The sequence below is a fragment of the Eucalyptus grandis genome, chromosome 11 (genome assembly GCF_016545825.1).
Source record: "Eucalyptus grandis isolate ANBG69807.140 chromosome 11, ASM1654582v1, whole genome shotgun sequence".
Lineage (NCBI taxonomy): Eukaryota > Viridiplantae > Streptophyta > Magnoliopsida > Myrtales > Myrtaceae > Eucalyptus > Eucalyptus grandis.
The window spans coordinates 857,270-869,472 of NC_052622.1; the positions used below are offsets into that span (position 1 = coordinate 857,270).

A 12,203-nucleotide genomic window follows, 5' to 3' on the forward strand; every position below is an offset into this window, starting at 1 on the left:
TTGGAGATTTCTTTGACATTCCAAGGTTATAAAGTAGGTAAAACCTGCTTCACGAGCGTTCTAATATCGACAGCGGTGTTGAATACGTCTATCATCTCTGCCTTTTTTTTGTTCGAACGACATTTGCAGGTCACGTTTTTACTCAAAAAGTCCTCCGGACAACCCGTTAAAGACGAATTTACATTTTCTTCGACAATAATCATGATTTTACTTTCACTTTCGGAGGATGATCTCTCCTCTATTGGATCACAGCAGCACAAAATGCCCCCGCTCCCCGACCATCCGAAGCTTTCCATTTGCGATCATCGAATCTCTCGTTTCTCTATGATGACGGAAGACTTTCTCAGCATCATTTTTTAAGTCTTTAATTTGTACCTCTCCTTTGAACATTTTGTCTTCAATTCCTGATAAAGGTCGTATGAAAACCTCCCTTTCACATTTGCCGCAATATCTACAGTCGACAAGAGAAAATAGATAATTGGCATAACTGTCAACGGGGCTTAATTTCTCCCAAGCTTCGTCATGAAACTTTTAACGTGATACTCATTTTCAATTTACGTGGCGTGGATGTTGGTGAATGACGTTCTCACGATGCCCTCATATGTATAGTAGATAGGATTACCGTTAGGGAAAATTATCCAAAAAGCCCTAAACCTATTACACTTTTATCAGTTCAATCATAAACATATTGTATTTTTGTCAATTCAATATTAAATATTTTAATTTTACTAATTTATTTTTCATTTCTTGCCAGTTGAGTCCATCTTGTTAATTTTGGCCGAAAAATGATGACTTGAATGCCGACCAATCACATAGGACCGCTAGTGCGCGTGAACAATTTTTAATTATATTTTAATATTTTTTGAACTTTTATTTTTTCTAGTTTTTTCTTTCTTTTGTTTTTGTCTTTTTTCTTTTCCTTTTACCAGTGGCCGGCCACTAGCCACAAGCGATGGATAACCACTGGCCACGGCTAGCTGGCTAGCCTTACCCACCATAGGCAAGGCTTGGTCGGATGAGGGCGAGCCCCGACAAGGGGAGCCCTTGCTCAGGCACGGCCTCACCCCTCAAATGAGATTTTGTGGGACTGTTGCTGTTTTAAAAGTTTAAAACTGTTAGTTGAAAGCGTAATTTGATATTTAGATGTTCTAAAATACAGTAAAGAAATAGTACAAATTGAAACGAAAATTTAAGTAACTGCAAGAGACTATACTGCGGAGGTTTTGCAGCTTGTGAGGAAGCCGTACCGAGTACCTTCTGTGCCAATAAAGTACATTGGGATTTATAACAGATCTCGAGAGCTCACGTGGTATTTCCTCTGTCTTCACCTGTTCTTTCAGCGTTAGCGATTCAATTTTGCCGGTTCAACATCGGTGTCTATGGTCTTATACCAATAAAAGAAAGTTCAATAAAAAAAATCCGTTATTCATGTGCATACTTACATCAATTTAAAAAAAAAAAAAAAAACTCAAACTATATGTCTATATTGAGTCAATTTCATGCTCCAAATATGTGACTATAATTTCTGTTTCCAAAAAATTATTATGAATATATTAAAGTTCTCTTTTTTGGAGTTTTTTTATTTAAGACTCAGACTTTTCTCTTGGAGCTGAAACACACCAAGCATCGTGGGACATAACTTGGTAAGATCGAAATTGGATTTATGATACTATTCAGTTCTGCAGGTTTTTTCCAATCAAATTTTTCATTAAGTTTCAATTTTAAAAAAAAAAAAAAATTCAAAGACATATCTAAAACAATCGAATTTGTTTCTTTTTTATCGGCAATGTAGTGGAATCATCGTATTATATAAAGAACATTCATGTGTCATGTGGGTTTTTAGGTGGATAAGGTCTGGTGTGCCTTAAAGAACAGTAGACCTTACCTAAGATATAAATAAAGTGATATGATAATCCGAGGAGATTTTCAAGAATCTTCTGACACTCGAGGCCCATCAGAAAGAGAATATAGTACCCTCACACCCTACCATAACGAGCATAAATCTTCCTCTTCTTTTATCTCCATTTCCATTCCAGCTCAAAGCTTAGAGCTCCCCCATTAGTTTATAGTTTCTGGAGCAACATGTTTCCTTTACAACCCAACAGCGATCCGTTCTATCTCCAACCAAATCACAACCCGATTCCAGAAGATCTGATCATTCATGATGATCAAGATCTTCATGGCCTTTGTTTTACCAACCCAAAGGACAAGAACAAGGGCTCAGACGAATCTGTACTCATATCTTTCAGCAGAGGCAACAAAAGCGACGAAGATTGTGATCCCAAGAAGAAGATGCATCGAGACATCGAACGGAGGAGGCGGAAAGAAATGAACACCCTTTACGCGTCTCTAAGATCATTACTTCCTGTCGAATATATCAAGGTAAGCAAAGAGGTTGTCTTTTTGACAATTGATACTTTCCCCTAAATTAGGGTTCTTGTGTCTGGGAATTTTAGGGGAAGCGAGCAACATCAGATCATATAACTGGGGCTGTCAATTACATAAACCATCTAGAAAGGAATATCAATGAGATGGGAAGAAGAAGAGATGAATTGAGGAGGGGTAAATCTGTTTGTTTGGGCTCTCCTGGACCAGAAGTTTGGAGCTCAGGCACCAATTCTTCAACGACAGCTTTGAGTGTGAGGCCTTGTCTGGATGGAGTGGAAATAGTCATCCGAAGTGCTAGCTCCAGCGACCAAGACCATAATTTTCCATTGTCAAAGGTGTTGCAACTACTGCTGGAAGAAGGAATTAGTGTAGCAAGTTGTGTTTCCACTAGAACTAGTGAAACGATATTCATCCACACCATCCAGTCAGAGGTATACTAAGATAACTCTCATGAAAATTGTTGTAGAATTAGGGTTTTAAGTGTTATCTCATTTTCGTGAAAAAATATCTTAAATACAAAGAATATATTGCCTTACTTTCTCGTTATCTCTCCTTCAGGCTTGCCATACTGGGTGCCTCAATATAGCTCGGCTGCAATCGAAACTTGATGAATTGCCTACTGACTACTGAGTGAGAGAGATGTTTTTTGGTAATTGATTGCTGCGAGCAGTTTCATTATTCTTTTAGATTTCCCTTATCATTACAACTCTTGGATGAAGAATCATGCAAGTAATTTCGCTCTTGTGTGCTCAAGAAGTAGGTTTTCAAGAACTTTTGCAAGGTTTGTTCTCAGTCAGATTGGTAGCATCCAAGCTAAATCATTACAGTTAGTGCACCCAAATCCCCATTATATTATCCAGATTATTGCTTATCTGCACTTGAATTGTGTATATAGCTATATGATGCGATCTAACTAATCTCAACATATGAGCGTTTTTCCCTTATTCATTACTTTATAATTGACCGAGAAGAAGCTGCTTGCGATATTGGAATTAGCTAGCGAGAATAAAATATGAGATATCTTTCTTAGTTATAAAAAACTTTCACGGAAAAATGTTCAATTTGTAGGGCAGTAGATACTAGAGACTACAGTTAGACTGGATGCTTCTTGGTATTTCCTGGTTACCAGCGGTACTTATATCCATCCACACTGAGGAATCTTAATGTCGAGTCTCAAGAAAATTTAAGGACTGAAAGGAATATATAGCAAAGTGATATTTAGAGGGAATAGCAGATTATATTTATTTGGAGAGAGTTGTTACTGTTGCCTTTGCAGATTTGATACGGGCCTACTTAGTAAATATGCACAAATATACGCGTGTGCAAAAGAGAGAAGTTGCTATTGCTTCCTCTCTCCCTTGTCATTGCTTCTTTATAATTTGGTGAGAGATTTCTTTTGAATCCATTGTTGACAAACTATTAAATTCTTGACGTAAATAATACTTATTGGTTCATAGCTGAGACTTTGAATATGGTTTGAGTGCCAAAGTTTCATAAAAACGTTCAAATTAGACTTTCCCTTTGACAATCCATTTTGAGACTTGAATTTTTTTCGGCGACTAAGCTAATATTGGAATTTTCTTGTCATTTACACTATAATACTTTGTAGCTCTGAGGGCTTATACTTCTTGGAATGGGGGCAGGCAGGTTTCGAACTCCACGGCTTGATTGCAGATTTTTTTTTTTTTTTGGTCGGAAGCTTGATTGCAGATTGACGTGTGGTCCCTTGTGTTCTAATCCGTACTCCTGATGATTCTGTGTTCACCAGGGTTGCATTGACCACCATGCACTTTCACCAAAAGTTTCAAAGTCAAATCCTGCCTTATGACACAGATGATGTTTTATCAGATTATATGGTACATAGTACAACGTTCATGGCTGAAAAAATTAACATAGGCAGTCGACATTTCTGTGGTTCCGATACTCATGCCCTGACCGTAATCCTCTGACTTGTGAAATATCGTACTATGGTAGAATTTAGTGTTCAAATCAGAAGGCCAACAACCAGTTAAACATCAGATATGATTATATACACCGTGTATAGTCAAGTGTATCCACCATTTAAAATTTATCGTGTAATAGACTATATGGATCCTGTTATTTTTATGTGGTGCTGATTGTACATATTTCAAAATCTTACGTGATGGTTTGCAAATGGTGAGTGCATCTAAGTGGGATCTACACGTCGTTAGTCTCACGGTTGTCTATATATTGAGGCTTTACAGCGATCCTGTTGCTGGTGTTTTACAAACTAGATGACTCTTTCTAAGTTGCTGGTCATGAAGGAAATATGTTCTTTTGGCCATCAATATATAGAAGAATCTTGTTACCAACTTTATGCATATTCAAACCGAATTCATTAACTCTATACCGTAGAGACGCAAATGTAGCATGTGTTGTATCTTTATAGTGGTGTTGCCTTTTTTATTTGGGGGAAGAGTAACTCTTAAACTTTTCAATTGGACTAATTAGTCCTAAATATTTTGCATTTATGCCAATTGAGTCTATTTAGCTATTTTTGTTCGAAAATTATTGATGTGGACATAGGCCATTCTTTGTGGCACGATTGTCGCTAATGTAAACAATTTTTTTTTTTGAATTTTTATTTTTTTTTGCTTTTCTTTTCTTTCCTTTTTTTTTCCCCAATTGTGGACTAGCGAGGTCGCCAACTAGCCCTTGTCAACCATAGGTAAGGTTTGGGCGAAGGCATTGAGCCCTCACCCAAATCTAGCTGAGGGTTCGACACCCTTGCCTATGACTAGCGAGGAGGCCACTGAGGCCTTTGCCCTAGCCAAGTTGTTAAAAAAAAAACCAATAAAATAAAAGAAAAAAGATTATAAAACATTAAACTATTGTTTAAGTTCGTCTATGTCAATAGTAACCGCGCCACATAAAAAGGCCGATATCAATGTCAGCGATTTTCAACCTATATTGATAAAGATAATTGGCATAATGTCAAAAAATTTAGAATTAGACTAGTACCATTGAAAGGCTCGTGATTTTTTTTTTAACATATTAAAAGGTTTATGACTGAATTTACACCAAAATGATAGGTTTATGACTTTTTTGATACTTTTTCCTACTTTTTTTGTAGAATTCTAAGTAAATTTGTTTTCAGAATAATGCATATACTTGAGGCAGTGCCGACAATAAGATTACCAGCGACAAATTATTTACTAGCTAGAAAAGTTGGTTTGATTAGGCTATATAAAAGAATGTCCTTTTTTGTTCTTATATTCTCAAAAGCAATAATATTCAACCTTTTGGCCCCACATAGCATTTTCCTTATGAGATCCCTCTATGGTACATAAGCCCGTTTATTCCTTTTTAACAAACACAACCCATTGATTGGGTAGTTATAGTTTGAATGTGATTTGTATACAAGATAGAGTACACAATGCCCTGTACTTGAGAATTTTCTTTTTCTTATTCATGAATTCACTTCTAAACTTTCCTTTTCACCGTATTATTATAAGGGATGACTTTGTAAGTGTAATTTTGCCGGCCGAACATAGTTTAGTTAAAAATAAATGGGTCCCGCCTTAAAAGGAGCTAATTAAATATACCCAAAGTTCGTAGCTGGATATAACTTGCCACAATTCAAGTAAAAATAAAGAGCTCCAGGGTAGAACATTTGATTACGAATAGTAGTTGCGATTTTTGATAGGTAATATGATTCTCAATAAAACAATTTGTCGAGAAACAATGTAAAACAAGTTTCTATTGCTTAGTGCAATTTTTTTAGCTTCATTTCAGAGATAATTATCAAAATGCGTAAACCTATCTTCAATCTTAAACCTTTCAATTTAGTTAATTTAGTCTTAAAACTTCTGACGATTTGCTCATGTAGTCCTTACCAATTTTGTACAGAAATCATTGCCACTAACTTCTGCCAGTTGACACTTTTGTAAGATAATTTTTACAACTTTTTTTATTTTTAAAAGAAAATTTTAAAAAATTACATAAATTGTTCACATTAAGACTGATTGTGTGTTGTGTGATGTAAGATGGTTAGTATTTGTTTCAACGATTTCTGATCAAAATTAGATGGAATGACAACATTGGCAAATCATTAAAAGATTTAGGATTAAATTAGATAAATTAAAAAATTTAGTATTGAATTGGCATCCGTATAATAAATTTAAAATTATTTATTATAATTTTGCGTAATTATCCATAGACATATTTGAGGGGCTTCATGCTCGCATGAGCTCGTTCTACAACACGTTGTCACCATACCATTTTTGACAAGTTCCATTTATATCACCCTATATCTTATCAATAAAAAATCTATAAAATTCAGCATTGACGCACAAGCTCAAAAGTGGCAGAAAGCTCCCGTTATTGGCCATTGGAAACCACATGGAATCGATACTGATTAGTCCTTTTAATCGTTCAAACATCACCGAACCGGCCGGATGGTTGAGAGTGCTATTTCGTCCTCGTACTAAAGGTTATATTGATCAGTGGGGTCTGTAGTCTATACCGTATAGCTACTCTTGCCACCTCGAATAACATAAAAATCTGGCTAATCAGCAGCTGAATTTAGCATTCTATAATGCTTTTTGTCCCCATTTCTTCAATCACATTCTCAAGCTGCCTCCTGAATTCTCCTAATTTCCCAAATTCCCGGACGGATTAATCCTTGTCTCCGTTGCTATCTTTCCGGGTTCAGCTTCGTTCCTTCAGATCGTTGAACAAACCAGCCGAAGGACCACAGCTGATGATTCCATTCATTATTGTATCTGTCCGACCATTTCAATGATGATTCCATCCGCTGTACTAAAAATCAAAAGGTCACTTTCTGTAATTGGGTCGTTGTCCAACCCATCAATCGGTGGCTTCTTAATTTTTAAAAATGGACGAGATGGATTGGTAAGTCAAGAATGTATCGGGCTGATATTGTCAAGGGTTCAGATTAAAGAACGAAGCCATCATCGCTCCTTGAAATCAAATTCGGCATTATTCAAGAACACTAAATTAATGTTCGCGTATGGTAGAACATGTCGTATATTGACCTAGAATATCTCTGCAAGAAACTACTAAACAAATCTTTCATTTCCAATGGCAATGCTTGGCATAGTCCAACAAATGCTACAGACACCAGCTTGAAGCTTTTGAAAGAAAATACAGATTCTTGTGTTTGTTTTTTTTTGTCCACATTGTCGACTCCATTCCAAATTCCTTGAACTTCCAAGGCCGCCCTTTTGTCTTCACCATAAAATTCTTTCAGTTTTGCATAGAGATATCAGTTTGCATATGCGTTTTGCTTTCTTCTTGCTTGATCATCTTGTTGTTTTCTCCTCCTCTCTTATCTGCCTTCATAGAGATTAATCCCTTATTTTTCGTCTTTGCCTCTTCACGAGTTTTCTTCCAGTAGGATGAGGTTCTGGAGATATTTATGTTGCATCTCGAAATTTGAAGAACAGCCCGAGATCAGGTAAATGTTTAGTAGACCAGTTACCAATCTTGTATAGCTAGCATGTCGATCGAGTTTGAGTGCCTTTTCTTTGTTGTAACGATTTTCCGCTCTTTCAATGAATTTTTTGAAGCGTAAGCAAGAACAAGGACTATCCATGGCAAATCTACTCTCTCAAGGAGTTGCTGCACGCGACTAACAACTTCCACAATGACAACAAGATTGGGGAGGGCGGTTTCGGAAGCGTTTATTGGGGTCGAACAAGTAAAGGCGTAGAGGCAATCATGTTCATTTCTTGTGTTTCTATTTGAGATTATTTCCCCTGTTCCACGAGTAATAATAATGAAGAAGCGGCCTCCGTAAGACCAGGCAGATAATCATGTAAGCTCTATGAATCGATGTTAAGCTTGACTGAATATTGCAGATTGCGGTGAAAAGACTCAAGGCGATGAGCCCGAAGGCCGAAATGGAATTTGCGGTGGAGGTAGAGATTCTTGGCAGGGTGAGGCACGAGAACCTTTTAGGGTTGAGGGGATTCTACGCCGGTGGCGATGAGAGGTTGATCGTCTATGATTACATGCCCAATCATAGCTTAACTACTCATCTCCATGGACAACTCGCCGAGGATTGCTTGCTCGATTGGCCGCGAAGAATGAGCATCGTGCTCGGATCAGCCGAGGGTTTAGCGTAAGTAAACTCATTAAATCGCTAGCTATGTGACCTAGTTACGCCTCTTAGAATCATCACTAGAAAGTCAGATTTGTGGTTATGTTCGACCACAAATGTCCTCCAAACATGTTTGTGACGCTCTCAGGATCGATGCTTGTCCATAGCGATGGAACTTTGTGCCCTCTTACATGGTTAAGGAATTATCATGAGGCTAGTCCTCATAAAACGTCCATTAGAAATTTAATATTGAGTAGCCACCGCATCTTAGGAGCATAATTCAGTCTAGGATTTCAACTTCTTCATGGAAATAAGGTTTCTCAGCACCTTCTAGATCTGAATTTTCGATATATGCTGCTCATATTTTAGCCGTGTCCTTTTGCTAATTTAAGGTACTTGCATCATGAGGCCAACCCTCACATAATTCACCGAGACATAAAGGCGAGTAATGTCCTTTTGGACAACCAATTCCAAGCAAAAGTCGCGGATTTCGGTTTCGCTAAACTTATTCCGGACGGCGTTTCTCATTTGACGACGAAAGTGAAAGGAACGCTCGGCTATTTGGCTCCCGAGTATGCGATGTGGGGAAAAGTTTCGGAGAGCTGCGATGTCTACAGCTTCGGCATATTACTCCTCGAGATAATTAGTGCCAAGAAGCCACTGGAGAAGCTTCCCGGCGGAGTGAAGCGTGACATTGTGCAGTGGGTCACGCCGTACGTCCAAAAGGGTGCCTTCGATTGCATAGCCGACCCGAGACTGAAGGGGGATTATGAACCGGATGAGCTCAAGCTGGCGGTCATGATCGCGAAGAGATGCACAGATCATAGCCCCGATAACCGGCCGAGCATGATAGAGGTCGTGCAATGGCTCAAGGGAGGTCTAAGGAGGAAGAAAGAGGTCGGGCATGTCGTTGGCAAGGATAAAGAAGAGGATGGTGATGAGGAGGAGGCGGAAAATGATACGGACTACGAAGGGTATGGGATAGACGAATATGATGACAAGAGAAAAGCGTGGAAGGGAGCAAAGGTGAGATAATCATTGAGAGACAATCATCATTTGTAATTTGGGTGTATTTGATGAAGTGGTTTTCTCTTGTCTTCTCTTCACTCATCAATTGCTTAATCATAAGATCCACACAAGTAAAACGCAAACGAACGAGACGACATGAGCCGGTCTTCTTCGAGCTTTTGACTTATCGGATGCTTCACTGTACTTCCTCTCAATCTGTCTTTACTTTCTTTGCCTCAACCTCGTCGGTTTCAAGCCTTCAATTAGGCTGATCCACTTCAATTATGCCCTTCTGAAGGACTACATATATGTTAATAATTGTTGTAGAGATGTGGATCGGTGTATCATATAACTTCTCATCTTGGTTTCTGTGGAGTCTTATTGCACTTGAAAAATTATCTCTTGCATCACCGATATATTATAACCAAATGAGAAAATGACACAAATAATTCTGAAACTTTGACCTAATGTTCATGTTATTCTTGAACTTTTAATTCGTTTAGTGTGATCATTAAACTAGTCATAATCGTTTAATTTAATCTCTAAGCTTTCAATTTGTTCAATTTGGTTTATTAACTTTTCAAAACAAAGTCAAATAAGTGATTCAGTATTGATTACAAGTTTTCCTAATTACTCCGTTGCCTAGATTTTGGAATATCTTTACATTTCAGTCCATTTATATAATCAACAAAAAAAAAAAAAGAAAGCCATTTTATTACTACCTTTTTTGTCTTTATAAATATTGCTATATTAACAATAAAGTATAATTTAACTTTTGTCTTTATAAATATTTCATTAGAATTGTATCAGGTTAATATTTCTACCAATTTAATATCCTAATTTATAGATTTAACTAACTTAAATTAAGAAACACACAAGAACTTGAAAATTTTATCGCTATTAGATATTATTATGACACTTAATTTTAAAATAAAAGGAATATGAATCTAATATAAGTCTAAATGAGGTCATATTTTAATATTATAGACATCTAAGTTGAAATATATTGAATTGGACTATTGTAATATTTACAAAGACCAAAAAGGTAAAAAAGTAATAGAAAAAGTTACCCATATTTTCTTTTGTTGATTTAGGAAATGGATTTTGAAGTAAAAAGATATTCTAAAATCCAGGTAATGGCATGATTATAAAAGTGTTGAATTTTTTTTTGGAAAATTGAGGGATTAAATCTAACATCTAGAAGTAATCCTAGAACCACATTATGCGAATTAGAAGTGAAAGAATAACATTGCACGTTAAGTCAAAATTTATAAATTATTCGTGTAATTTTCTGGCCCAGATGATCACATCGTTTACGTGCCTTGTATTCTAACTTAATCCTAGTGGCAGAAGAAATCGCCATGATTACGTGCTACGACCGTTAAATAAATAAGAGTAAGTGTGTTGTGCCGGCAGCGAATGTGTTCGTGTGGCATCTTCGAAAATTCATTTTCCAGTTTGTGACGTTTCATGTGGTCACGTGATAAGTCAATCCACCGATAACCCACCTCCTTAAATTTCCATTTTGGGCCCGTTTCACAACGCAGGCCCAATTGCGAAGCCCAAATCGGAGGCCCAATTAATCAGCCTGGTCTATTCCATGAACAAGTTCAACTTACCGAAAGAAGTAGCGCAAGGTTGCTTTGTCACGTTGAGGTACTGCAGAAGAAAAACCTGCAAAATCCAATCCAATTTATTATAATCTATTAGTTAATATAGTGGTTAACCATATTCTGAAAATGGGTAAATTGTCTAGTCAGTCCTAAATCTATTATATAAATGTCAATTCAATCATAAATTTTTCAATTTTGTCAATTTAATCTTAAATAATTTTGTGAAATTCCAATTTAGTCTTTTTGACAATTTTCATTGTGGCAGTGTATCATTTAAGATGGTTGGTGAAAAAAGGATTGCCACATCAACGATTTTCAAAAAAAAAAAAAAAAACTTGATGGAATGACCATATCAAAGTTTTTCACAAAAGTTTAGGACTACATTAGCAAAATTATAAAGTTTAAGACTGAATTAACATCCATATAATAGATTTAGGACTGATTATGTAATTTTTCCTAGGCTTGCATGTCTAAAAACTAATGTGCAAGAGAGAATTGTTCTTGATGATAATCCATTGCTCATTGGGTTGGTATTGTTGCTTCTTAGCATATTTCGCCAATTGTCTCGAAATTCATAATATCATATCTCTATATAACCAAATGTTTCTAACCACTTTTCAGTAAAGCCATTTTGTAGATCAAGAACCTTATAGGGTCAACGAAGATATATCAAAGAAGAAGGAGTCCAGACTCGGTTGTGTAGTGCAATCGAGGCTAAAGTGCACTAATCATTGGAGTGGGATCTAATTAAATTCGACATGAATCCTTTTTGATTGAGCAGTGATCAGGGGTATGATGGAATGTTTATTTGAGTGGTGAGTTTTCGTTTTCATTTTCCAATCTTTTATTGTATTCTTCTCCCGAATGACAATCCTTTTCAGCTCCATTTTCCAAGAAGTAGATTCCTAACTTTCTACCAACGGAATCGACTTTAGGGAGCGGATGCGCATGAAGGGTCGGCGATAGCGACGATACATGATACAAATTCGAATACTTGCGAACGTCGCCATCTGTATATACGTACATCCCGGTGATGATCCTCCTCGTGTCAGCCATTACTATACTCGATCGAGAGTGCTAACTCAGTTCAGCGTCAGGGGAATAAAGGC

At 36.9% G+C, this 12,203-nt stretch overlaps 2 protein-coding genes across 3 annotated transcripts; both read left to right on the forward strand.

The window, feature by feature from the left end:
• Positions 1-1,982: 1,982 nt before the first annotated feature.
• Positions 1,983-3,238, forward strand: LOC104424361 (transcription factor bHLH118). Its single transcript, XM_010036751.3, has 3 exons — positions 1,983-2,382; positions 2,457-2,819; positions 2,947-3,238. Exons 1-3 carry the CDS (start codon positions 2,083-2,085, stop codon positions 3,016-3,018), a joined length of 735 nt encoding a protein of 244 aa, XP_010035053.2. The 5' UTR covers positions 1,983-2,082; the 3' UTR covers positions 3,019-3,238.
• A 4,184-nt stretch (positions 3,239-7,422) lies between these two features.
• Positions 7,423-9,579, forward strand: LOC104424362 (PTI1-like tyrosine-protein kinase At3g15890). 2 transcript variants are annotated; one of them, XM_010036753.2, is made up of 4 exons: positions 7,423-7,828; positions 7,941-8,085; positions 8,232-8,494; positions 8,866-9,579. In XM_010036753.2, exons 1-4 carry the CDS (start codon positions 7,770-7,772, stop codon positions 9,506-9,508), a joined length of 1,110 nt encoding a protein of 369 aa, XP_010035055.2. In that variant the 5' UTR covers positions 7,423-7,769; the 3' UTR covers positions 9,509-9,579. The 2 variants fall into 2 exon arrangements, with proteins under 2 accessions (XP_010035055.2, XP_010035057.2); XM_010036755.2 differs by having other exon boundaries at positions 7,941-8,071.
• Positions 9,580-12,203: the final 2,624 nt, after the last annotated feature.